Source organism: Mastomys coucha, unplaced genomic scaffold (assembly GCF_008632895.1).
Source record: "Mastomys coucha isolate ucsf_1 unplaced genomic scaffold, UCSF_Mcou_1 pScaffold12, whole genome shotgun sequence".
NCBI classification, from domain to species: Eukaryota; Metazoa; Chordata; class Mammalia; order Rodentia; family Muridae; genus Mastomys; species Mastomys coucha.
In genome coordinates, this window is record NW_022196894.1 from 1,142,936 (window position 1) to 1,167,406 (window position 24,471).

A 24,471-nucleotide genomic window follows, 5' to 3' on the forward strand; every position below is an offset into this window, starting at 1 on the left:
ATCCCCTGGAACTGGAGTTAAAGATGGTTGTAAACCACCCCTCTGGAAGGAGAGCAAGTGCTCTTAACCACTCTCCAGCCCCATTAGTATACATTTTCAGAAGCACATAGGACTGCTTAGATTTTAAGTTATCATTACACAGTTGACACAGAGATGGGTTCTCTCCCTCCCTCCCTTCCTTCTTCCCTCCCTCTCTCCCTGTCTCCTGCCCTTCCTCCTTCCCTCAAACTCATAGAGTTCTCTGCCTGCCTGTCTCCCAACTGCTAGGAATAAAAGCCTTCACTACAACCTCCTAGCTGAGATTCCTGGAGCTCACTGAGAGTCCTCACTCTTGGAATCCCCGCTTCTGGCTGATTCTTGTATCTAGATCTTCTGTTTCTCTCAATTACTATGGCAACTGGTGCTATAGAGATGTGGAGACCCTATTGTGACTCTTTAGTGTAGGAATGCCTTCAGAGCCTCTGATTTTATTTTCCACCAAGGCCTGATAGGTCTGGCTGTTTCTCTCCAGGCACGGAGTATTGGGGTGTGCCACCTCCCCCTTTGGGACCACCTTGGGTTGCCCTCTTAACAAAGTTGGACTTACCAAGGAGCAGTCATCTTGGATTGTATAATTTGAATGAGCCAAGGTAGGTGTTTGAGAGAGAGGAAGTAGCACCTCTTAGTCGTGTGTGTGTGTGTAATTATGTACATGTGGAGGCCAGAGGTCAACATTGGGTCCTTTTCCACACTTGTTGAAACAGTTTCTCTCACTAAACTTGTTGCTCATTGATATGACTAGGCTGGCTGGTCAGTGAACTCCAGGGATCTGCCTTTCTCCTTACCCTCAGAACTGAGGCTGTAGATGGGCCACTGTTTCAATATGGGTCATATGAATCTGAATGCAGGTCCTCGTTGCTTTTACCCACTAAGCTGTGTTCTCAGCTCCTTTTTTTTTTTTTTTTTTTATGAGACAGGGTTTCTCTGAGGAGTCCTGGCTGTCCTGAAACTCACTCTGTAGACCAGGCTGGCCTCGAACTCAGAAATCTGCCTGCCTCTGCCTCCCAAGTGCTGGGATTAAAGGCCTGTGCCACCACCACCTGGCAGCTCCCAGCTTTTAAAATGGAAGCTTAAGTATTTATATTCTAGAAATTATAGGGTCATGTTTTTCATCCTGAAACAAACTAACTATAGTTTATTACTTTCCTATAGGAATAAATGCAGTATGATATAGGTGCCTGTACCTCAGTTTCTGTGTAGCCTGGAGTGTATCCTAATACTACACTAACTCACATGTGCGAACCAGTGAAAACTAGTTCTAGTTGGGGACACAGGAAGAATCTCTTGCATTCTGAATGGCTCAGATTTAGTTCTAACTTGACTGTCTCAGTGTTTCATGTAGCCAAAGCTGGCCTCACATTTACTTTGTAGCCAAGAATGTCCTTGAAGTTTTGGTCTTCCTGCCTCTACCTCTGGAGTGCTAGGATTACAGGGCTGTACCAACATGCTCAGTTGATTCAGTGCTGGGGATTTAACCCAGGTATTTTGTCTGTGCTGGACAAACACTATACAATTGAGCTATAGCACCAGCCAAATTTTAGTTTCTCTCTATCCTGTACCCCCACTCTCTCATTAGACTAAGGAACAACACCGAGCCTCTACAATTGTTTCATTTTAGCTTTCTCTCTCTTTTTTAAAGATTTATTTATTTTTATGTGCATTGGTATTCTGCCTGCATGTATGTCTATGTGAGGGTGCCAGGTTTCCTGGGTGCTGAGAATTGAATCTGAGTCCTCCGGAAGGGCAGCCAGTGCTTTAGTGAACCATCTCTTTGGCCCATTGATTTTAGTTTCTTTATAGTCAGTGGAGCACTGCTCAACATTGGAGCCTGATGGAGTACCCAGATCTGTCATGCTTATGGCCTATGGTCTTCTATGTTTTGCCTTACAGGAGAATAGCTTCTGAGGCTTTTCTGTGTTACTAGAGAGGAAACTAGTTGGGAACTGGGTTTGCATTTTGGAGCCACCTTAATTGCTGACTGTTTCCCTCCCCTCCAGCCTGAAATGTGATTCTTGTAGGGACCCCTGTCAGCTCAGGACACCTCAAAATCAGGTTCTCAGCACCAAGAGAGTTATTTGCCCTAGAGGAACAGAGACAAAGACAGGAGATAGAAGAGAAGGGAGAGGGGGAGGGGATATCTGTTTTGGGGGACAAAAGACTGCTTCTGGATAGAGTGGACACAGATGTAGCCCACAGGCAAATGGGGGTTTATAAAGGTAAAGGGGAAACCCTGTTAGGATGAGGTGTTTAATTTTAACTGGGCATGTTAATTAAGTGAGCCAAAGGGGAGTTTTGATTGCTGGACTTCAATACTTTGATAGCTGGAACTTAGTGATCAGCCTCAGGCAGAGGAAGTGGCCTAATGAAGGAATAGACATTGGCGGCTAGGTAATTTAGCAAGGCAGAGGTAATTAGGGAGAAGGGCAAGGCCTGCCAGAGCCATGTTTGCCATGCTTAGAAGGGCTGTAGTTTCTTCATTTCTCAGTTCTTTTTTTTTGTTTGTTTAGTTTTGTTTGTTTGGTTTTTGGTTTTTCGAGACAGAGTTTCTCTGTGTAACCCTTGCTGTCCTGGAACTCACTCTAGACCAGGCTGGCCTCAAACTCAGAAATTCCCCTGCCTCTGCCTCCCAAGTGCTGGGATTAAAGGTGTGTGCCACCACTGCCCAGCTCTCAGTTCTTTTTAAAAAATACTTTTTAAAACAATTTCATACACATATTATAGTGTATTTTGATCCTATACTTTACAGTTCTTGTTTTTAAAGAAGCTGATGACAGCCTTTGTGCCTGAGTGAAAGAAAATTAGTGATTACTTGTCTTAGTCAGGGTTTCTATTCCTGCACAAATATCATGACCAAGAAGCAAGTTGGGGAGGAAAGGGTTTATTGAGCCTTCACTTCCACATTGCTGTTGATCACCAGAGGAAGTCAAAACTGGAACTCAAGCAGGTCAGGAAGGAGGAGCTGATGCAGAGGCCATGGAGGGATGTTCCTTACTGGCTTGCTTAGCCTGCTCTCTTGTAGAACCCAAGACCTCCAGCCCAGGGATGGCACCACCCACAAGGGGCCCTACCCCCTTGATCACTAATTGAGAAAATGCTCCACAGCTGGACCTCATGGAGGCATTTCCCCAACTGAAGCTCCCCTCTCTGTGATAACTCCAGCCTGTGTCAAGTTGGCACACAAAACTAGCCAGTACAATTGACTCCTTGTCAACTTGACACACAAACACATCACTATTAAGCCTCAACCCTTACTTTCTTATTCATCCCCAAGATCTAAAGTCCCACAGTCTTTACATATTGAAAGTTCAATCTATTTAAAATGTCCAATATCTTTTAAAATTCAAAGTCTCTTAACTGTGGGCTCCACTAAAATATGTTCTTCCTTCAAGAGGGAAAAATATCAGGGCACAGTCACAATCAAAAGCAAAACCAGTGTCTGGGATCCAACTCACGATCTTCTGGGCTCCACCAAGGGCTTGAGTCACGTCTCCAGCTCTGACCTTTGCAGCACACACTTTGTCTTCTAGGCTTCAGATGCCTGTATTCCACTGCTGCTGCTGTCCTTGGTGGTCATGGCATGGTACTGGCATTTCCAAAACACTGCTGTAACTAGGCTTTACCAATAGCCTCTCATAGACTGTCTTCATGGTGCCAAGCCTCAATTCCTTGCATGACCCCTTCAGTCCTGGGTCATCAATTGCAAACTGAGGCTGCCTCTTTACCAATGGCCTTCAATGGCCTCTCACTGTGCCGAGCCTCAAATGCTCTTCATGACCACTTCAGGCCTTCAAAACCAGTACCACCTGGGTGACTCTTCCTGCTGCAGCACAAGGTACAACCTTGGCTATCTCTTTGCTCTCAAAAAACACTTTCCAGAAGATGTCACCTCAATGATGCTGGTCTCTTCTTAATCACTGCTAATTTCTTAGCTCCAGCTAACATAGCATCAATAGTCCGAGCAATGCAGTTTTCACTTTAGTAGTTCTGGTATCTTGTTAATTACAGCTGATACTTCAGCCCCAGCTAACCAGAACCACAGAATCTTCACAATCAAAGTAACATGGCCCTGATAAGAGTCTTTAATCTTCCCTCTGAAATTTCACAAGCTAGGCCTCCATCTCTGCACTATTCTCAACATGATCTTCCAAGCTCCTGCAGAACATCCCACAGAGTTCTTAACAACCAGTGGCTCTTCTAGCTCAAAGTTCCAAAGTCCTTCCACAGTCTTCCCCAAAACATGGTCAGAATGTCACAGGAATACTCCACTATGCTGGTACCAATTTGTCTTAGTCAGGGTTTCTATTCCTGCACAAACATCATGACCAAGAAGCAAGTTGGGAAGGAAAGGGTTTATTGAGCCTTCACTTCCACATTGCTGTTGATCACTAGAGGAAGTCAGGACTGGAACTGAAGCAGGTCAGGAAGCAGGAGCTGATGCAGAGGCCATGGAGGGATGTTACTGGCTTGCTTCCCCTGGCTTGCTCAGCCTGCTCTCTTGTAGAACCCAAGACCTCCAGTCCAGGGATGGCACCACCCACAAGGGGCCCTACCCCCTTGATCACTAATTGAGAAAATGCCCCACAGCTGGACCTCATGGAGGCACTTCTCCAACTGAAGCTCCCCTCTCTGTGATAACTCCAGCCTGTGTCAAGTTGACACACAAAATCAGCCAGTACAATTGACCTTGAACGGCCTCACCCCCCTTTCCTCCAATTTTAAGATTACAAGGATGCACCACTACACCCTGATTTTTCTCCCCAGTGCTGGAGCCTCAAGAATACTAGAAAGTGTTCTGCCAAGGACTAACCTAGCCTGTGTATTTAACTTTCTTGCTTCTTAGCCAGATTTGTAAGGGTGTGTTTTTGTCACTGGGTCTTTACTTTTCCAGGATTTCCTGTCTAGTCTTGCTTTTGATAAAGCAAGAAGTTAATAGTCATCTATCTGTTCAGTGAACTGTGGAGTTGAACTTCAACAAATCAAATGAAGAAAGAGTGAAATTTATGTAAAAAGAGTGAAACTTATGTATTAGATTTCCTGGGGAATGACAGTGTCAGAGTTCAGAGACCTTGGGCCATTGTGGGGCCTGGTGGCTCGCTGATTCAGCCTGGGAGCTCTCTCTCCTGTTGAGGCCTGTGGCGGGGGACACATTAGTCAAAAAGGAGGCAATGTATAAATGAGATATTTTATTATAGGAAAGAGAAAATAGGCCGGTCAAGTAGAGAGGAAGGAGAGAAGAGGAGGAGAGAGAGAAAGGAAAGAAGGAAGCAAGAGAAGAAAACAAAGGGCAGGAGAAAGAGAGAGAGAAGGCAAGAGGGGAAAGAGGGCAAGAGAGGAAGAAAAGAAGCAAGAGGGGAGTCAGAGCAAGAGGGAGGAGGGGGCAAACCGCCCTTTATATTGTATAAGCCGTGGCCATCTTTTTTGGGGGCGAGGCATGCCTGGCTGTGGTCAGATGACTGGGGCTAGGGTCCAGCTAGAGTGCTGGGAGCTTGGGGCATTGTCTGCCTGATAGAGCACACATCTCCTGCGGGGCAGCTGTGAGAGGTTGTGACTGAAACAGGAGCCAAAGACCTCAGGAGTTATAGCTGAACTCCTTCTGCTCCCCTGTAGGCAGAAACTGCCCACTGGGGCTCCAGGGTTCTAGGCCTATTACTGGACTGAGCTTTAGTTGCCTGAACAGACCACTGCCCTACAGGCCATTTTACAGAAACTCAGAAACTGTTTATCGAGATAACGAGGTCTCCATAGGGTGTTGAGAGGCCCCTGTTATTAAATGTTTTGTTGGGTTAGAATTGATTTAGCTGTCTGTTGTCCCCAGGACAGCTAACAATTAAACTGAGCAAGCCCAAAAAATGCCACTTGGTGTGAGCATTCTTTCCTGCCTTGATCACATGTTTTACCATGAAAAGAACATTGCCATTTCTTTACACTGCCACAGAAGGGCTGAGTTTTCTGGCATGACGTGTCTAGAATCATGAATTTGCTGGATTTCTCATACTTACTTCCTCATTGTTTCACAGTTGTCCAGTTGCTATTTCTTAGGTGTTTTGTTTTGTTTTGATTTGATTTGATTTGTTTCGAGACAGGGTTTCTCTGTATAGCCCTGGCTGTCCTGGAACTCACTCTGTAGACCAGGCTGGCCTTGAACTCAGAAATCTACCTCCCTCTGCCTCCAAAGTGCTGGGATTAAAGGCATGCACCACTACTGCCTGGTTTATTTCTTAGTTTTTTTGTTGTTTGGGAAAGCGTCTCATGTATTCTATGCTGACCTTGAACTCTTGTATATCCAACCTTGAACTTCTGATCCTCCTGTCTTCACCGCCTACCGTGCCACTGTGTCCAGGTTAATAAACTGAGTTTGGGTGAAACCCAGGGCTTTCCCAGTTGTTAAATATTACCAACACTTTCTCAATAAGAGATCAGCACTTGAGGCAGCATTAAAATTATTTCATATAATATTTTCATGTAAGGCATCTCATTTTAGTCCTCATAGCATATTTGAGAAGGTAAAGCAGTTTTTCTTGGCCTGTTTTATGGATGAGGAAACTCAGCTTTCAGGAAATTATGACTCATACAGTGCCAAGAGCTACTGAATATGGAGACTTCATCTCTTAAACTTAAGTATTTTTATCCCTAAAGACCAGGCCCTTTATGCAGGGTCAAGCTGCACCTTCCACTTTTGAAGATAAGCTGGGTTCTAGTAATATTTAGCTATAAGTAGGAGTCCAGAGGTAGCTGCAGTATACTGGCAGGTCCACATAGCATGTCTCACCAATACCAGGTGGAGTGGCAGCTAATCTAGAAAACATTTTCTCTCTACATCCACTTGCTACATGGAATGCAAAACTGGTCCCTTAGTATTTATTAGTTAATTTTTTTTTGGTTTTGTTTTTTGTTTCTTTGTTTTGTGGGGTTTTTTTTTGTTTTTGTTTTTGTTTTTTGTTTTGTGTGTATGTAGGGGAGGGGTTGTGTGGTTGTTTCCTGAGGCATGTTTTCTCTTTGTAGGGCTCTGGCTGTTGTGGAACTCCTTCTGTAGACCAGGCTAGCCTCAGATCCATCCACCTGTCTCTGCCTCCTGAGTGCTGGCATTAAAAACATGTGCCACTACCACCTGGCTTAGTTAATTCTGTTAAAAATTATTTTAATTACTAAGGGGAGGAGTTTGGTGTGCTTTGTGTGGGTGAATGTAGGCTTGTTTGGGAATTGGTTTACCCACCATTGTGGGTTCTAGGAATTGAACCCACAATGATTTTTCAGGCTCACGATCAAAACAATTTTATCCTGTTTATGTGCAATTCTTACAAATGCTAGATTTTACTCTTCCCCATCCCTCTTGACTGTTTTGTATTGTTTTCAGATAGGGTCTTGCTATATAGCTCAAACTGGCTTTGGCATTTCTGGCAATCCTCCTGTTTCCACTTCCCAAGTGCTGTAATAACAGGCATACACAAATGCTAGATTTTAAGTGGTGCTAAAGAGACCAAGTTACTATCCATGCTGCCTTCAGGAACTGGGTTTATTGTTGGTCATTTCCTGGTTGTTCTGGCATGGTCTGAAAAGCTCACCCAGGGATGCCTAATACTAATTCCATTTCCTAAGGTTGACAGTGTAATCATGCTACAATGTATGCATGCTTAAAATCATCACATTGTGTACAATAAGTATATATTATTATTTGTCAACTAAAACTTGGAAAGTAAAGAAAACAAAGAACCAGATCTGAAGTTAAATTAAAATGTTATACTGGCACCCAATTGCACACCCAACACATAACTTTCATTTAGCTTGTATTTCCAGTGCATTCTGTGTGTACATTCTAACAGTTATAATACAGATTGGAGGCTCTGAGGTGTACTGATAAACTGAATCTAAGGAAAATCTTCATCTGCTGGGTAGGAAGCTTCTTGTTTAACTGAGGGTGGTCACATATAGGGCAAGATGGTGCCAACTTTATATAGGGGTGAAATCTTGAACTGTAGACAGCCTTTTAGGAAGTAGGCAGGGACTCATAGTGACAATAAGTCTGATACTGAGCAGAAATCCATTCAGAGGGAACTGTGATCAAGTCTTGGTGAGGAATGTTTACAACAGCCATAAGTGGGCCTCCCTTCTCATATTGGAGAATAACAGTGACTTATATTGGGGACATAAACTTATTCATTGTTCCTGAGTGTTACTACGAGTGTCTCAATGAGTCAGGCTTATAGCATTGTCTCATTCCAGGGAGCAGGTCACCCTGCCATTCCTTTTCTGTGTTCAGGATAGAATATGAATACAAGAAGTCTTTACTATTCTTTAGATCATCAGATGGCAAATGAATCATGATATAGTCCTTAGGTTACATTTCTGCTGGGCAGCAGTGCTCTGAATTACCTGGCCTTGTGAAATTTTTGGAGCTAGTCTCCATGAAGGAGAGTTTCTTTGAATAACGTGTTATTTCAGAAAGTTATGGTGCCTTTGTGGTGACTTGCTAGGAGCAGCGTCTTTGAGGTGGATGTTCTAGATGATCTGGGTGGGTCTGTAGGAACCTCTTGCTGGAAGTCTCTGTGATAGGAACTTGCTTCTTCACTCAAGTCAGGTATTAGCATGAAAACAGTAGCTGATTGGAAAAACAGCTGGCAGTTTGAGAATATAAAGTAGCAGTCTTTTTTTTTTTTTAAGGGGGAGGGTGCACAGAAGTGACCTTTCTGGAATTTGCAGTAGCAGAAGGGCCAAGGACTGACTTTCTTGTTGACTAGTTCAGGAAATATCCTTTTTTTTCTTTTAAAGATTTATTTATTATTGTAAGTAATTACATTGTAGCTGTCTTCAGACACACCAGAAGAGGGCATCAGATCTCATTACAGGTGGTTGTGAGCCACCATGTGGTTACTGGGATTCGAACTCAGGACCTTTGGAAGAGCAGTCAGTGCTCTTAACTGCTGAGCCATCTCTCCAGCCCCAGGAAATATCTTAACTAGTTTGCTTATACCATCCTATTCCTATCTCTGGGTTTCCTTTTTACCCTTTCCTTCCTTGCATTTGTCCCTTTCCCTTTTTTTTCTTTCTAATAGGATCATGCTACGTAAAAGAAACAGCCAGTTGGTTAAGTTGTTTAATAAGAAGAGTTTTCCAAATTTCCTATCAGTATTAGTGTACTTATATACTGATGTAATCCATGCTGGGCAAGAAATGTACCTCTGAGCCACACCCCCAGCCCTGTAGTATGGTATGCTGTTACATATAGTTGTAATCAGTGGTTTGGATTCTTTAATGTGTGTGTGCATGATCACAGCTTAATCAGCTTGCCATAGCTGTGTTAGCATTCCATTGTTTACTGTCCTTTGAGTAGCTTAGTGTCCTTGGCTGATAGGCTGTGTTGTGTAATTTATTTTCTTTATAGTGTGACTATATATTATTATGATTATTAAAATTGCTATGAGCAATTTTAAAGGAGTATATCCTAGAGTGAGCATGTCAACAGAGGATTTGGAAATGTATCTTTTCAGAGATTGTCTTTACTGTCCTGGAACTTGCTCTGTAGACCAGGCTGGCCTCAAAATCAGAGGTCCATCTGCTTCTGCCTCCCAATTGCTGGGATTAAAAGCCGTGCCCGGCTTTCAAGGGTGTTTTCTACAGTCCTGTACATTTGAACCCAAGGTCTCACACGTTAGGCAAGCACTTTACCCTGAGCTACATATACTCCTACCTTATGGGCTGTTCTTACACCTAATTGTGGAAAATACTCAGTAAACAAGTGCTGATTGAGGTAGAAAATAGTTTTTTTCCTTGGCCCAGTTTGGCCAGATATGGCTCCAGAGTTGGAATTTTTGTCCTTATGAGTGACTTTCTTAGTTGGTGTTGTGGTACCACACTGCTCATCTAGAAAGTTCCCCAAGTGAGCGTCCCTTTTATATACTGCTAGAGTAGTCTAGTCTCCAGGAATGGAGGATGATGTTATTGTATTATGGGATTGTACTTCCCTTGCTCAGTCTTGAAGTAGGCATGGGAATTAATTAGCTAGCTTATTATTTCATGCACCCAACAGAGTACAGGCTAGGCTGGGGACAGTTTGCTAGGTGACCTTACTTGAAGGTATCTCAGGTTGTTGAGTTGTTCTATTCTATAGTGGAGCTGTTAGACACAGCTGGGCTTACCTAAATCCTAAATTCTTGTCAATACTCTGTTCTCATTCCTTTGTAGCCCACACAGGTAAAAAACTATGTGGTAAAATGGAAGCTTTGCATTGCTTACTAAGCTGAGAGCTCCTGAACTTTTATCTTTTTTTTTCTTAATGTAGTTTTCTTTTATGTCTTTGGTAGCTTTTTATTTATATATAATTTCAAATACACACAAAAAAAGATAAGCCTAGTACAAAGAACTTTTGTATCCCTTTTAGCCAGACTGTCAACAATTTTGCCTTCTTATTTCACATCCCTACATACATCTTAAGTGCTGACAGTAGTTGCAGACGGCATCATCCCATTTACTTCTGAATGCCAATGTGTATTGCCTAAGAACAAACAAAGCATTATTATAACCTACTGTCCATCTTCAGATCTGTCCATATTCTGAAATGCTTCCAGTAACGGCAGAACTTTGAGGTGCGGGGCTGTCTCCTCCGTTATGTTGGTTTACATCAAAAAAGGTTACTCAGCCATCAATTCCTTGTGTTTCTACAGGACCAGAGTGAGGGCAGCACAAACTACTCAGCCAGAATGTCTTCAGAGGTGGAGACCTCGGAGGGGGTAGATGAGTCAGAGAAGAACTCCATGGCACCAAAGGAAAACCATACCAAGTGAGTGAGAGCAACTGGCTGCTGCTTATCAGGAGGCCTCAGCATCTACCCTGCCACCTGTCAGTGTGCCTGATTCAATCTGTTGGTGGTCATCAGCACTGAGATGTATAGATGTTTGGATACTGGACCCTGCTACGCATTGTTCCTTAGCTTCTCATTAGAGTCCTGTCACTGGCTAAGTTATTTCTTAAATCTTACTATATTTGCTAATAAACCAGTTCTTAGGATGTGGGGTGATACAAAATGATCTCCTAAAAAAAAAAAAAATACTGCAGAGACTAGACCACAAGAAAACCAAATTTTTCTCATTCTAACAGATGGAGTGTGGAGATAACACAGGAGCTCTTCCTGGGTTCCACTGTCCTTATGATACTTTTCTTCCTTATCCATTTATTGATGTAACTTTATCCTGTATAATTCTGTTAAATACAAAACTAGGAATCACTCAGGTGGATCTCTGAGCTTGAGGCCATCTGGTCTACAGAGCGAGTTTTAGGATAGCCAGAGCTACACATAAACGCTGACTCATAGACAAAAAAAAAAAAGGAAGAAACCAACCAAGACCTTGGTCTTTGTCTCTCAACTATCTCATTTTCCCATACCTAGGCATATCCACATAACATCCTGTAAGGAATAGATTTCTGGGATAGATTAAGTTTTGGTTCTTCAGCCACTAGGTGGCTACAGAAGCAAAGCAGCATTCATTTGGGTGCTTACTAACAGATACCAATCCAGACACTTTTGAGGAGACCATAGTAAACTTCATGTCCACTGAATTTTTGTGCCAGATTGTCACATCTTGCCCTGTGCTCAGCTCACTGACAAAGCTGTCACTTATGCTGGACTGAAATAGTGCCTGAGCAGCTCCTGCTTCCAGTTCTCTACCTTGGGCCTAAACTATCTTTTGCCCTTTAGTCCTTTCTGGAGAACTGGAAAGGGCTACTGTCTCACTCAAAATTCATCCCCCACAGAATGGCAGACCTTTCTGAGCTCCTGAAGGAAGGTACCAAGGAAGCACATGACCGGGCAGAAAATACCCAGTTTGTCAAAGACTTCTTGAAAGGAAACATTAAGAAGGAGCTATTTAAGGTTTGTGTCCCTCAGTCAGATGGGGTTGATTTCTAATCTCTAATAAGGAGTGGGAGGTGGGGTGGCTTTAGTCAGCTGAGGAAGTTGCCCTGCAACCACTTTAAGAAAGAAGCTGCTGGGTCTTTTTCTACTTTTTCTTGGAGACAGTCTGGCTACATAGTCCATGTGGGCCCTAACCCTGGATCTTCCATCCTTACCTTCCTGAGTACTGAGGATGAAAGGTATGTGCCACCATGCCCAGACATATATTTGTTTTCCTGGTGTTAAGTCATGGCTATCCTAGCCTCCATGGAGTAACAAAAATATATTTGCAAGTATTCACTAGAAGCTTCCTAGGTGTATTGAAGTAGTCAAATATATTTAAAAAGGGTCACAGTTGGATCTTTGGGAACTGGACAAGTGGCTTTTGTCTTGAGGCACTCTTAAAACATGGTGGTGGGGGTTAGGGCCGGGGGGGGACTGGAGAGATGGCTCAGCCATTAAGAGTACTGTCTGCTCTTCCAGAGGTCCCGAGTTCAATTCTCAGCAACCACATGGTGGCTCACAGCCATCTGTAATGGGATATAATGCCCTCTTCTGGCATGCAGATAAATAACTCATATATATATATATGAGTATATATGAGTATGTATATATATATATAATCTTTTTTTAAAAAAACATGGTAGGTTCTAGAGCTGCTAGCTTGGCTTATAGCTCTCTCCCACAATCTTTCATCACACAGCTGGCCACCACTGCACTTTACTTCACATATTCAGCCCTTGAGGAGGAAATGGATCGCAACAAGGACCACCCAGCCTTTGCCCCCTTATATTTCCCCACGGAGCTACATCGGAAGGAAGCACTGATCAAGGACATGGAGTATTTCTTTGGTGAAAACTGGGAGGAGCAGGTGAAGTGCTCTGAGGCTGCCCAGAAGTATGTGGATCGGATTCACTATGTAGGGCAAAATGAGCCAGAGCTGCTGGTGGCCCACGCTTACACTCGTTACATGGGGGACCTTTCGGGAGGCCAGGTGCTGAAGAAGGTGGCCCAGAGGGCACTAAAACTCCCCAGTACTGGGGAAGGGACCCAATTCTACCTGTTTGAGCATGTGGACAATGCCCAGCAATTCAAGCAGTTCTACCGCGCCAGAATGAATGCCTTGGACCTGAATTTGAAGACCAAAGAGAGGATTGTGGAGGAAGCCAACAAAGCCTTTGAATATAATATGCAGGTATTACTAGGCACTGACCATGGAACCTGATCCATGGATGCATGAATTTGATCGTTTTAGCAGTAGAGTCAAAGCATGACAAATGAGCTCCTCCATGCCCTAGAAAAGGGTGAGGGAACCAGTTAGCCATCAGGGAGCATGGAGCAGTGTAAGGCTTAGCTTGAGGCCCATGACTAGTGCTGGAAAGAGCAAGGCCCCAGCATTTGAAATGTCTGAAATATACCTATTTCCCTCTATCTCACTACAGGATGTCAGGATTGAGGAATGGATAGTTTCCTCATTTTGTAGCAAATATTGATATAAAAATATTGCTTAGTATGGAGCCAAATTCATTGGGAAGTAGAGTAAGTAGGTTTTATAAGTCTCAAGTAGGGCTGATATCACAGAAGGCATTTCTGTCCTTAGTAACATGGTGTGGACACTCAAGTAGAGTTGTTAGTAGCCGTCACCTGGGCTCCCACTGAGATGTGCAGGATAGTGTTCACTTTTCTGGTTTGATGTTCAGCTGGTGTGCAGTCCTGATCAGGTTTATCTGGGCTCTAGCTTCTCCATGGGTTATCTGTAGGGTGTAAATTCTGAGTCTCCTTAGTTTGGGGACGGCCTCTGATAATTTCTGCTCCTCAGATATTCAGTGAACTGGACCAGACTGGCTCCATGCTAGCAAGAGAAACCCTGGAGGATGGGCTCCCAGTACATGATGGGAAGGGAGATGTACGTAAATGCCCCTTTTATGCTGCTCAGCCAGACAAAGGTAGGTTGTGGGTCCTGAACTAACATTTCTGGAGCAAGTATCTCATTGCCTTCCACTGATGCCATGTCTTATGTTGTGTTGCATGCAGGTACCCTAGGAGGCAGCAACTGCCCCTTCCGGACAACCATGGCTGTGCTGAGGAAGCCTAGCCTGCAGCTCATTCTAGCTGCCAGTGTGGCCTTGCTAGCTGGACTCTTGGCCTGGTACTACATGTGAAGGACCTGTCATGTTGTTTGCATCCTACCCCAAGTGACCTGTTCCTTCCCCATCTCCACCTCTGCCTAAAACTACCACCTCAGGTGACTTTTTTAATGCTGGGTTTGAGAAAACAAGCAACCAATAAAAGCCAGACATTAGAGCCTCTGCTTAACAGCATCTTCTCTGCCAGCCTGGTACACACCAGACAAAGGCTGTCACTCTATTAGCAGCCAATGCTCTACTGCAGGTCAGTCTCACACTTCAGTTCTGGCAGTGCTCCAGGGCTTTTGCCATGTAGGAGGCCTGAGTACGTTGTTTTCTTAGCAGATTTGGAATGGTCATTGCCATGCTGTGAGTGAGATGCCCATACACCTAGTGTTTGTGGGAAAGGTCATGCCAGCTGATGATGGCTCAGTTTTCTAGGCCTTTTTTGACAGTCTTTTGGAGTGGAAGTTATGTATTCCTACCTCCAAAGCCTACAAGAGCTTATTCTGCATAACCAGGATCTCCCTATTAGCCTGGTCTGACTCTACTGACTGGTGTACCTGCCACAGCCCTCTAAAAACAAACGCCACACACTTCCCTTCTTCCCGCGGTACGCTGCATACAAATGGGCATCCTCTTTCATGACAGTTCTTGCCAATTTCCTGGCACCTTCTATTTGCATGTATTCATGCTAAACACCATAAAAGATCCTTAATATCTGCTTGGACCTGTGATTTTTCTAACTCAAATTCCTTAAGGTTTCTTATTTCAAAAGCACATACTTAGATTTAAACAATGCATGGTCTAAAAGAAATATGAAGTTAAATATTTTTATTAGTAGAATCTATTCCTATAAAAGTCTTTGTGTGAAAAAATGGTAGAACAGCAGGGAAACTCAAAAAGACTTGAGCCCACCACCTTCACAGTTCAGACGACTGATTTTCCCAAGAACTGAGTGCCAAGACTTCAGTGTGTCATCTTCAGTTGTGTCATCTTGTTTAAGGACGAAAGAGCAATAGCTATAGGTTAGGAGGTCACTAAGCTAGGACAGGGCTCCAGTTCTCAGGTTCTGCAGCCTGGACATCTAATTATGCAAACGGCAGAAACAAATGTCCTGGCCCAGAACAGCTAGGTTCCCCAGGGTAGGTCTATATATAATTCTGGTTTGGTGTAAAGTGGGTTCTTAAATGTGTTGTTTCCCAGGCCCAGGTTCCTGTCTGCCGTTAGACTACCTGTAGTCCCACCCTGTCTCTCCGAAAAGAAGGAAGCCAGGCAAGACAGCAGAAGCCCAGGGCAGGGGAGTGAAAGGGCCAATTTAATGAAACTACAAACTGGGACCAGGCCACAGTTCACAGTGATAAGAGGCCATGCAGTGAGAGAGACCAGGAGAGGGACAGCAGCAGGATACAGCGTCCACATGGGCATATTCACAGACCATTCAAGAAATGGACAGGTTTGGGTTTACACCCTGGGCACGACTCATGGCCCTAGGATACTCCCACCACTTATGACTTCTTCCTGGTCCCCAGCCCAGTGCCACAGTTGTTTCTACTGAGGAGCTCCAATATGGAAGCAAGCCAACTATGGCAAAAAGGCTGGCACTTATTCCAGAGACCAATGAACCTACAAGGAGGTGCTTCTGATCTGCCATGTCAACAAACCACCAGGCAGAAGTTGCACCCCCACACAGCACAGAGACAGAAGTAGACAGGACAGGCTCATGGGCATTCATTCCTTCCAGCCCCAGAAAATACAGGGGTTCACAGAGGTATGGCCAGAAAGGAGCTCTGCACACTGACCAACTCAAAGAAGCTAGGCGAGAACAAGGGCAAGTTCTTCTTGGTTACCAGAGCTTTAAATAGCCCAGGATCCTCTTTGCCTCATACCAGGCAGCTCTTGGGTGTTTCCATACTTGAGAGTTCTGAGGTCCAGGGTTGGCAGTCATTCTTTCTTTCCCTATCTCAGTACTGCAGACAACAAACCCCACTTAAACCCAGGCCTTAAGACCCTGTCTTGCTTGGGTCCACTTAACTTTAGATGACACTCTGACTTCATTCCAGCAGGTCAGGAACAACCCTGTAGGCCTACTCTGGGGACCTGCTGATGCCTCTGGGTGCCTTTGGTCCCAGGAAGAGTAAGGACCAGCCTGGACTTTATACAGAAAAGGAGAAATGAGGACCCCAGTAAGAGAGCCTCTCTAGCTTATCTTCTGAATTGCAAATGTCCAAGCAACACACAAGATCAGTGCCACCCCCATGCCACCCACTGGCCCTTGGCCTTAAATCCAACAGAATTTTTGCTGGAAGAGTCGGATGCTCAGGGAAAGGCAAGGTGAGGACAGGATTTCCAGGATACAGTGGCAGAACTTCCAACCCTAATTGGGGGGATAGGGGGTAGTGACCACTGAGCATGGGGAGCAAAGCACATGGGGCCAGATTGATAGGTGGGGGAGTCCAAGTCTGGCTCCGTTAGCACAAGCGCTTGTATGTGCAGATGTAGGCTTTGCAGCTGGGACATGTGTGCGTCACATCCTTGAAGTCATTGATGAGGCAGGGGATCAAGCAGCAGCCCAGGTCACACCTGAATTGAAGACAGAGATAGGCTGAGGCCTGAGAAGTCTCAGGCAGCATATAAAGCCCCAGCAGCACCACCACTTACCAGTGCCCCACACCTACCCCATGAAGCAGCAGAAGAAACCCAGCACAAAGTTCATCAGGCCTATCTCGTAGGAGATCTTGGTGGTGATGGCTTGCTGGCAGTGAGGACACACTGTCTGCACTGGTGCGCCTTCAAAGATCTCTCCCTGCAGTACTGTCACCGTGGTGGCTGCCCCTGATGGGACCAATACTGTGGCCGTGTGGCCCCCAGGGCCAGGGTAGGGCCCTGGTGGGTAGGGTCCTGGTGGATAATAGCCCATAGGTGGGTGAGGGCCTGGAGGAGGGTAGAAACCTGGAACAGCACATAGAAAGATCACTGGCTGGCTGGGAGAACACAGAACATAGGATCTCAACACTCAGAGCACAACCCACAGCTCCTTTCTGTCTTCCCAAAGAGGGCCAGAGTGCCAGCAGGAAGAGGCCTTGGCTCAAGGTGATCATTTATAATGACCCATTTGATCCCTACCACATTAAGACCAAGACCGATGTGGCAGAGAGCTAGGAGTATAGCTCAACTCCACTTAACCTCCTTGCCTCTAGCATGCCAAGACTATTCGCCTGCAAGGATAAGGACTTAAGTCAAAAGAAAAGTATCATTCCTCTCGTGCACACAAAGGTTTTGCAAGTCAATGTTTGAAACACCAACGACAACCCAACCTAACCCAGATACTGCAGGAACCACACACTTTGGCCCTGAGTGTAGCACCAGTGAGCTACTGGTGAACAAAGGTCCAGGCCTCCACTGGGGGCTTATGTCCTTGACAGGAAAAAGCTCCTATGTTACCACAGTCCTTAGCATGAGCCACTGTAACCTTCCTTAGTGGATGGCAAGTTCCTCCTAGCTACCATTTTCATTTTATATGGAATGACCGATAACCATAGTGAATTTGGGGTCTCAACTAACCTGCAGGCATGTAGGTGCCATCTGCATTCATATGGGGGGGCACAAAGCCAGGCTGGGGCACTGGATGGCCAGGTGGCTCATAGGGTGGGGGGGCAATGTCAGCAGAGGGCAGTGGCATGCCTGGTGGTGGCTGCATCACAGCTGGAGAAGTTCGGCCTGGATAGAGATGGGCAGAAAGAAGATGGCTCAGCTGCTCTCCACACACAAGCAGGATACAGAGTGACCCTGAAGCAGGATTTGAAAAACCTCAACTAGGGGCTGGCAAGATGGCTCAGCGGGTAAGAGCACTGACTGCTCTTCCGAAGGTCCTGAGTTCGTGTCCTAGCAATCACATGGTGGCTCACAACCACCCGTAATGAGATCTGATGCCCTCTTCTGGTGCATCTGAAGAGAGCTACAGTGTATTACACAGGAGACAGAGCAGGAGCAAGCAGGGCCGTCCCGGGTTCAATTCCCAGCAGCCAGCTGATGGCTCACGGCCATCTGTACAGCTACAGCATACTCATACACATAAAATAAAGAAATCTTAAAAAAAAGAAAAGAAAAGCTTGAACTACATTTGGAGAGCTGTATCAGGGACCCCCGAAGGCAGAGGTCAGGAAAGACCCTTAAGACAAAGAGTCAATGACAAGGTACTGGCCCAGCAGTCCCATTTATGGACCTTACCCAGACCATTACCAATGACAATTTAACACCCTTACCTGGGGTAGGTGGGGCTCCACTCTTTTCCTCCAGTAGTGGGGCTGTAGGACCTCCTGGATAAGGAGGGGGCGGCTCATTAGACATCCTGGGTCTAAGAAGAAACAAATTTAGCTCCTTGCTTCCATGAAAGGCCAACACACTAGGTTGTGACCATCTTCAGATGCCCATCAACCCGAGCATGTAAGTATTTTCTCTGGCTCCTCTCAGGGACCTGAGCTCTTCTACTATTTCCTTTTCTCAAAAGTGAGAGCAGAAGCCGGGCGGTGGTAGTGAACGCCTTTAATCCAAGCACTTGGGAGGCAGAGGCAGGTGGATCTCTGAGTTTGAGGCCAGCCTGGTCTACAGAGTGAGTTCCAGGACAGCCAGGGCTACACAGAGAAACCCTGTTTCAAAAAAAAAAAAAAGTGAGAGAAGGATCAGGGTTGGTGGCTAGATCCAGCAGTACCCTTCGGAGCATCAGCAACCACTGAGCTCCCTCTGACACCTGGGATACTCTACCTCTGCCAGGGAAAACCTACCAGAGCTACCATCCTTTATACTGCTCCATGGTCACCCACATTTCTTTGGAAGCTGGAGGGTAAGGACAGAACTCAGATGACAAGGCCCAGCAATCCTGTCTGGGAGCCTAACCTTGGCCACTACCCAAGGAAGCTTGGCACCTACAGTCTTCCAACTCTTAACAGAACTATGGAGGGGCAGACTTCTACCACAGGCTGCTGCAACATGGTTTGGAAAAGGATGATTTCTTACCTCAGATTTCTGGTGCACAGAGAACAGAAGTAGGTGAGAGTAATTCAGCTGAGACAGATCTCGGAGGCTATTTCAGGGAAAGAGAAAAAGCAATACTTTAATTACAGGCTTCCACGTATGCTATTTCCCCATGCTTACAGCTTAACTACTTCCACTTCCCAAGTGGCACAACTGCTGAATCCTCTGTGTGCCCACCTTTCTCCATCTTATGGATTCAACACCCATGCTTGAAACAAAAGGAGTTAGCAGTGGGTTGATGTTTGGCACTGGCTTGTCTCCTCTTTTGCTTGGGAGGTATGAAAAGGAAAGTGTCAGTCAAAGGAAACAATCTGTTTTATTCCTTTCATCAAATGTCCAGAGTACCTGCTATCAGGCATTAGTGGAGAAACAGACACATTCAGATCTTGCCTTCATTATATTTAACATAAAAGACTAGTCATTTGAAGTGGAGATTGCCTTTTATTAACTGAAAAGAAACAAATAGAAAAACTCCAGTACTATGGTATGTTCAATAAAAAATGACATTTTTAGCAAAGCCAGAGCACTTACAGTAAGTCCAAACACATTAAGTACCAAGTCACTTCAATTTTTTTTCTGGCCTTGAAATAAGAGTCCCACTGTGTAGTCCAGTCTGGCCTCCAACTCTTCACCCTCCTGCCTAGCCTACCATGTGCTAGGATTATAGGCATACACCAGGACAACTTCCTAAGTTTAGCAAATCAGGGGCAGGGGCAGAGGAATTGGATCCAAGCTTTGGGGTCAAATTTGTGGTGATCTTTATAGGAATGGCCCCCATAGACTAGTGTTTGTCCGTAAGAGTAGCAATTATAGGAAGTGTGGCCTTGTTGGAAGAAGTGTGTCACTGTGGAGGCAGGCTTTGAGATGCCATATATGCTCAAGCCATGTCCAGTGGTACAGTCCAGTTTCTTGCTGCTTTTGGATCAAGATGATGAACTTTCAGCTACTTCTCTAACACCATGGCTGACAGCAGGCCACCATACTTCTCATCTTGTTGATAATAGACTAAACCTATAAAACTATAAGCCAGCCCCAACTATAAGGAAAACATTTGTTTTCCTTTTTTAAGAGCTGTGGTCATGGCTGGGGAAGTGGTGGCGCACACCTTTAATCTCAGCACTTGGGAGGCAAAGGCAGGCAGATTTCTGAGTTCCAGGCCAGCCTGGTCTACAGAGTGAGTTCCAGGACAGCCAGGGCTACACAGAGAAACCCTGTCTCAAAAAACAAAACAAAACAAAACAAAAAAAGAGCTGTGGTCATGGTATCTCTTCACAGCAATAAAATCCTACCTGACAAATTTTAATACACGCTTGAGAAACCCCATTCATGATCAGTAGAGCCTAATATCCTCCGCAGCCTTCTGCAGGGAGTTACTGCTCTGCCTGCGCCCACCTGCAGCTTCAGCTCATCTTCTCTTAGGCAGGCGCACACCTGAGGCTTCCAGGAACACGTCCACTACTTCAGATTATAGGACTACAAAGCTACCCTCAAATTTCACAACCCCAACCTACAGATAATGTCTGAGTTTAGAATACCATGAGCATTTCACTCAGCTGCTTTGGGTGCTGACTGTTCCAAGGAAGGACCACATAGTGGTAACCTGCTGGGTGCCCCACCCTTCCCCTCACTATGTATGAAGCTCTACCAGGGAGCTGCAGACTTTACCTTTGCTTGGCCACGCCCACCCACCAGACCAAGCTCTTGCTTCTCTGCACAACTCCAGATGGGAGATGTCACAGGAACAAGGGTGAATGTGACATTCTGAGATGCCTACCAAAACTTAGGGAACACTACATACAGAGGCATAAAACTAAGCAAAACTGCTTTATTCCCCAACTCCCAGCCCAGGCCATGTCGAATATGACTCAGCTCCAAGGAGGAACAAAACAAAACAAAACAAAACACGCAATCTTGTATCGTGGGGTCAGCAAAGCACCAGAACTCCATTTCCTGCTCCCTCAGAGGAGAAAGGGTCAGCCTTGTATCCAGTAAACAGAATGGACAGCAAAGAGATCTGGAGTCAGACAAACCTGGCCTCAAGTCCAGGGCCTTTACCTTCCTGCATGAGAAACCTCCTTTCCCAGTCCCAGACAGAACTCAATCTCTAGTACACGCATGGGGAGGAAGCCCTGCTGAGAGGTGCTCTGCAGTTTAGCTATAAAGTTCTATTAACATATGAAAAGCACCAAACATAATTAAACAGTGGGAAATCACTCTTACAAATAGTTAGGTCATTCAATGTAGTATAAACACCACAGATTATAGTAACTAAGACGGCTATAAAAACACTTAATCTTATGGGATCCTGATTTATATGCAATTCATCCTTCACCAAAACATTATGTAGCATATGGCTGTACTTTGAAAAGAACATGATTCCAAAATAGGACCCCGAAGGCAGTATTTCGTGGTATGATACCTAATCTTGTCAACCTGGCACACCTGGGAAACAAGAACCTCAACTGAAAAACTGCCTCTGTAAGACTGACCTTCAGTATGTTTTCTTTTTTATTATCATTTTTTTATTTTATGGATATGAGTACACTGTAGCTGTACAGATGGCCGTGAGCTATCATGTATGTGGCTGCTGGGAATTGAACTCAGGACCTCTGCCAGCCCTGCTCGCTCCAGTCCACTCGCTCTGGCATAATTCACTGTAGCTGTCTTCAGACACACCAGAAGAGGGCATCAGATCTCATTACGGGTGGTTGTGAGCCACCATGTGGTTGCTGGGATCCAAACTCAGGACCTTCAGAAGAGCAGTCAGTGCTCTTACCCCTGAGGCATCTTGCCAGCCACAGTATGTTCTCTTGATTGCAAACTGACGTAGGAGTGGCCAGCCCATGGTGGGCTGTAATAACCCTGTGAGTCTGTCAGCAAGCCAGTAAGTAGTGCTTTTTGGTCTTGCTTGTTTTTTAAGGTTTCCCCTTGAACTCCTGTCCTGGCTCCCCTGATGGTGATAGACTGTAACTGTAAGCTGTAAACGTAAACAACCCCTCCTTCCCACCTTGATGGTGATAGACTGTAACTGTAAGCTGTAAACATAAACAACCCTTCCTTCCCAAGCTGCTTTGGGTTACGGTGTTTTATCACTTCAACAAATTGCTGTTGTGATTTAAAAAAAAAAGACATGGGATGGAAAGTGACAAAGAACTGAAGCCTGGACTCTTGGTGTCCCATGTTCAGCTGCTTTCCTCTCTGGGTCTCTTGCTTCCTAGAGAAGTTTCAAGTACAAGGCCTGAGGGGCCTGAGAACTGCCTCTGGCATTCTGTTTGGCTCTCAATTATTTATTATGCAGTGCAATTGATCTAATGCCAAGGCAGAGCTTGGCAGCCTATCTGCTTATACAGGACCCCTTGGAGTGGAGAGACAGCAGAGTGCATATCTCTTAGCCAGCACAGCTGTAGGGTCTGAAGGCAAACTTAATTCTCTGGTTGAAACTCCTACACACTGCAACAGAGGGTAACCAACATACTCTCATGGTCTTTCTATTTCCCAGAGTGCCAGTGAGCAGTCATTCTACCAAGTCTAGGAGAGGAAAGGGGAATTTTGAATCTTGAGACCTACTGGGGCAATCAGCCTGGTCAGCTCTGTGCACAAGTTCTCACAGGACTAAAGACAAGTACTGAGGTGATGAGGCAAAAGGTGACAGGGAGGACAAGGCTCAGAGGGACTTTCTGACATGACTTTTTCCAGGTCTACAAGACCAAATGGTTCTCCAAACTTTCGTTCTGTGGACTTCCTTATACCAGATTATCAAGGACTTAAAATAGACTATCTCTCAATAGGGTACTAGAAAATATCTAAGTACTTTAAAGAATTTTTAAAAATTAGTTCGGTCATGCAGTAGTGGTGCAAGCCTTTAATCACAGAACTCAGTAGGCAGAGGCAGATCTCTGTGAGTCCAAGACCATCCGATCTACAGAGCTAGTTCCAAGACAGCGAGGGCTACACAAAGAAACCCTGTCTCTAAAAGACAAAAATAAAACAAAAAAATTAGTTCAAGAATAAGGATGTAGCTTAGGGAGAGCAATTTCCTTACATATGCAAGTTCCTAGGTTCAATCCCCACCACCAAAAATCAATCAATCAATCATAAATATTGAGCTCACAGGAGCAGATTAAGTTTCCAAAATCCCAATTAATACTCATCAATAGAACAAAATTTAACAGTGGCTACAATTATAAGTTTATCTAGGAATTGTGGCTCAGCATTTGGGAGGCTGTGGCAGGAAGACTGTGGTAAGCTGAGCTATAGAGTAAGACAAGGCCTCAAAGAACCCAAACCAAGGGTCAAAGAGATGGCTCACCAGTTAAGAGCACTTGTTCAGTTCTCAGCATCCACACAGTAGCTCACAACAATCTAGTTCTAGAGAATCCAATGCCCTCTTCTGATATCCACAGGCACCAGGAACCCTGCCTAAGACTCATACACATAATTTTATTTTTTAATCCAAACCAGTGGGGCCATGAAGATGGCTCAATATGTGAAAGTGTGTGCTATGCAAGGCTAGGAACCTGAGTTTGATCCTTGGAACCCATAACAAGTGAAGAACCAACTCAAAGAGTTGTCTATCTCCATGCAAGTGCTATGGTACACACATACCCTCACACAGAAAATAAATGCAAAGAAGTTACCTAGCAACATAGAGACAAAAACTGTATCCCTATAGTATGGAATTACTGTTTGTATTCAACACATGAATGCTAAATCACTAACTCACTCAATCTCTGCATGCCTAAATCACCAGTTTGTGCTGGTAATTCTTTGGGGAAGGTGGGGAGCACAGAAGGAGGCACTTAGAATCTCAAATGCTTTATATGCACTTTGCCACTAACAGCCCCAGAAACTGCATTAAAAAATAAAAGTGTGCTTATGTCTATTTACCTGTCTGCTAAGGTGTGTTTATGGGTGGCTTTGGAGCCCAGAAGAAAATGTCAGTATCTTGAGCTATAGTTACAAGCATTTGTGAGCCACTTGAGGTTGGTGTTGGGATCTGAGCTTTAGTCTTTAGGACTGAGCAGCAAGTGCTCTTAACTGCTGAGCTATCCCTCTAGCCCTCTGACAGTTGTTTTTCAGAGCATGAGGGGGAAAACCAGCTATTTTGAACCATAACTTGAATAACTACAACTACATATATGATTTACTCCCAGACAGCCATCAGTCTTGATGTGGCTATCAATCTTAAAGTTTTCTTGCATGCCTCACACTGTATCACACACAGTGTTCAAAAGCTATATACATACACACACACCAAGAATTAATAAAGCTGTGCTTGCTTTGGCAGCACACATACTAAAATTCAAATGATACAAAGCAAGGCGCATGCCTTTAATCCCAGCACTTGGGAGGCAGAGACAGGCAGATTTCTGAGTTCAAGGCCAGCCT

General features: G+C 44.8%; 2 protein-coding genes across 4 annotated transcripts in view; one reads left to right on the forward strand and one right to left on the reverse strand.

Moving 5' to 3' along the window:
- The first annotated feature begins 434 nt into the window (after nt 1-434).
- Nucleotides 435-14,232, forward strand: Hmox2 (heme oxygenase 2). The gene is made up of 6 exons (XM_031361153.1): nt 435-629; nt 10,698-10,813; nt 11,785-11,902; nt 12,627-13,118; nt 13,743-13,869; nt 13,958-14,232. Exons 2-6 carry the CDS (start codon nt 10,734-10,736, stop codon nt 14,083-14,085), a joined length of 945 nt encoding a protein of 314 aa, XP_031217013.1. The 5' UTR covers nt 435-629; nt 10,698-10,733; the 3' UTR covers nt 14,086-14,232.
- Nucleotides 14,233-14,868: 636 nt separating this feature from the next.
- Nucleotides 14,869-24,471, reverse strand: part of Cdip1 (cell death inducing p53 target 1) — a 24,334-nt gene continuing 14,731 nt past the window's right edge. For all 3 annotated transcript variants that reach the window (XM_031361172.1, XM_031361163.1, XM_031361180.1), the window contains exons 2-6: nt 19,066-19,132; nt 18,315-18,406; nt 17,614-17,769; nt 16,728-17,001; nt 14,869-16,632 (exon numbers count right to left, since the gene is read on the reverse strand). In XM_031361172.1, the coding sequence (XP_031217032.1) occupies nt 16,521-16,632; nt 16,728-17,001; nt 17,614-17,769; nt 18,315-18,399 (627 nt within the window). In that variant the 5' untranslated portion in view covers nt 18,400-18,406; nt 19,066-19,132 and the 3' untranslated portion in view covers nt 14,869-16,520. The remainder of the gene's footprint in view (nt 16,633-16,727; nt 17,002-17,613; nt 17,770-18,314; nt 18,407-19,065; nt 19,133-24,471) is intronic.

Coding starts and splice junctions, on each gene's coding strand:
- Hmox2 (XM_031361153.1), top strand. CDS start 10,734: ATGTCTTCAGAGGTGGAGACCTCGGAGGGGGTAGATGAGTCAGAGAAG. Junction 10,814..11,784: donor CCAAAGGAAAACCATACCAA/GTGAGTGAGAGC, acceptor CATCCCCCACAG/AATGGCAGACCTTTCTGAGC. Junction 11,903..12,626: donor TTAAGAAGGAGCTATTTAAG/GTTTGTGTCCCT, acceptor TTCATCACACAG/CTGGCCACCACTGCACTTTA.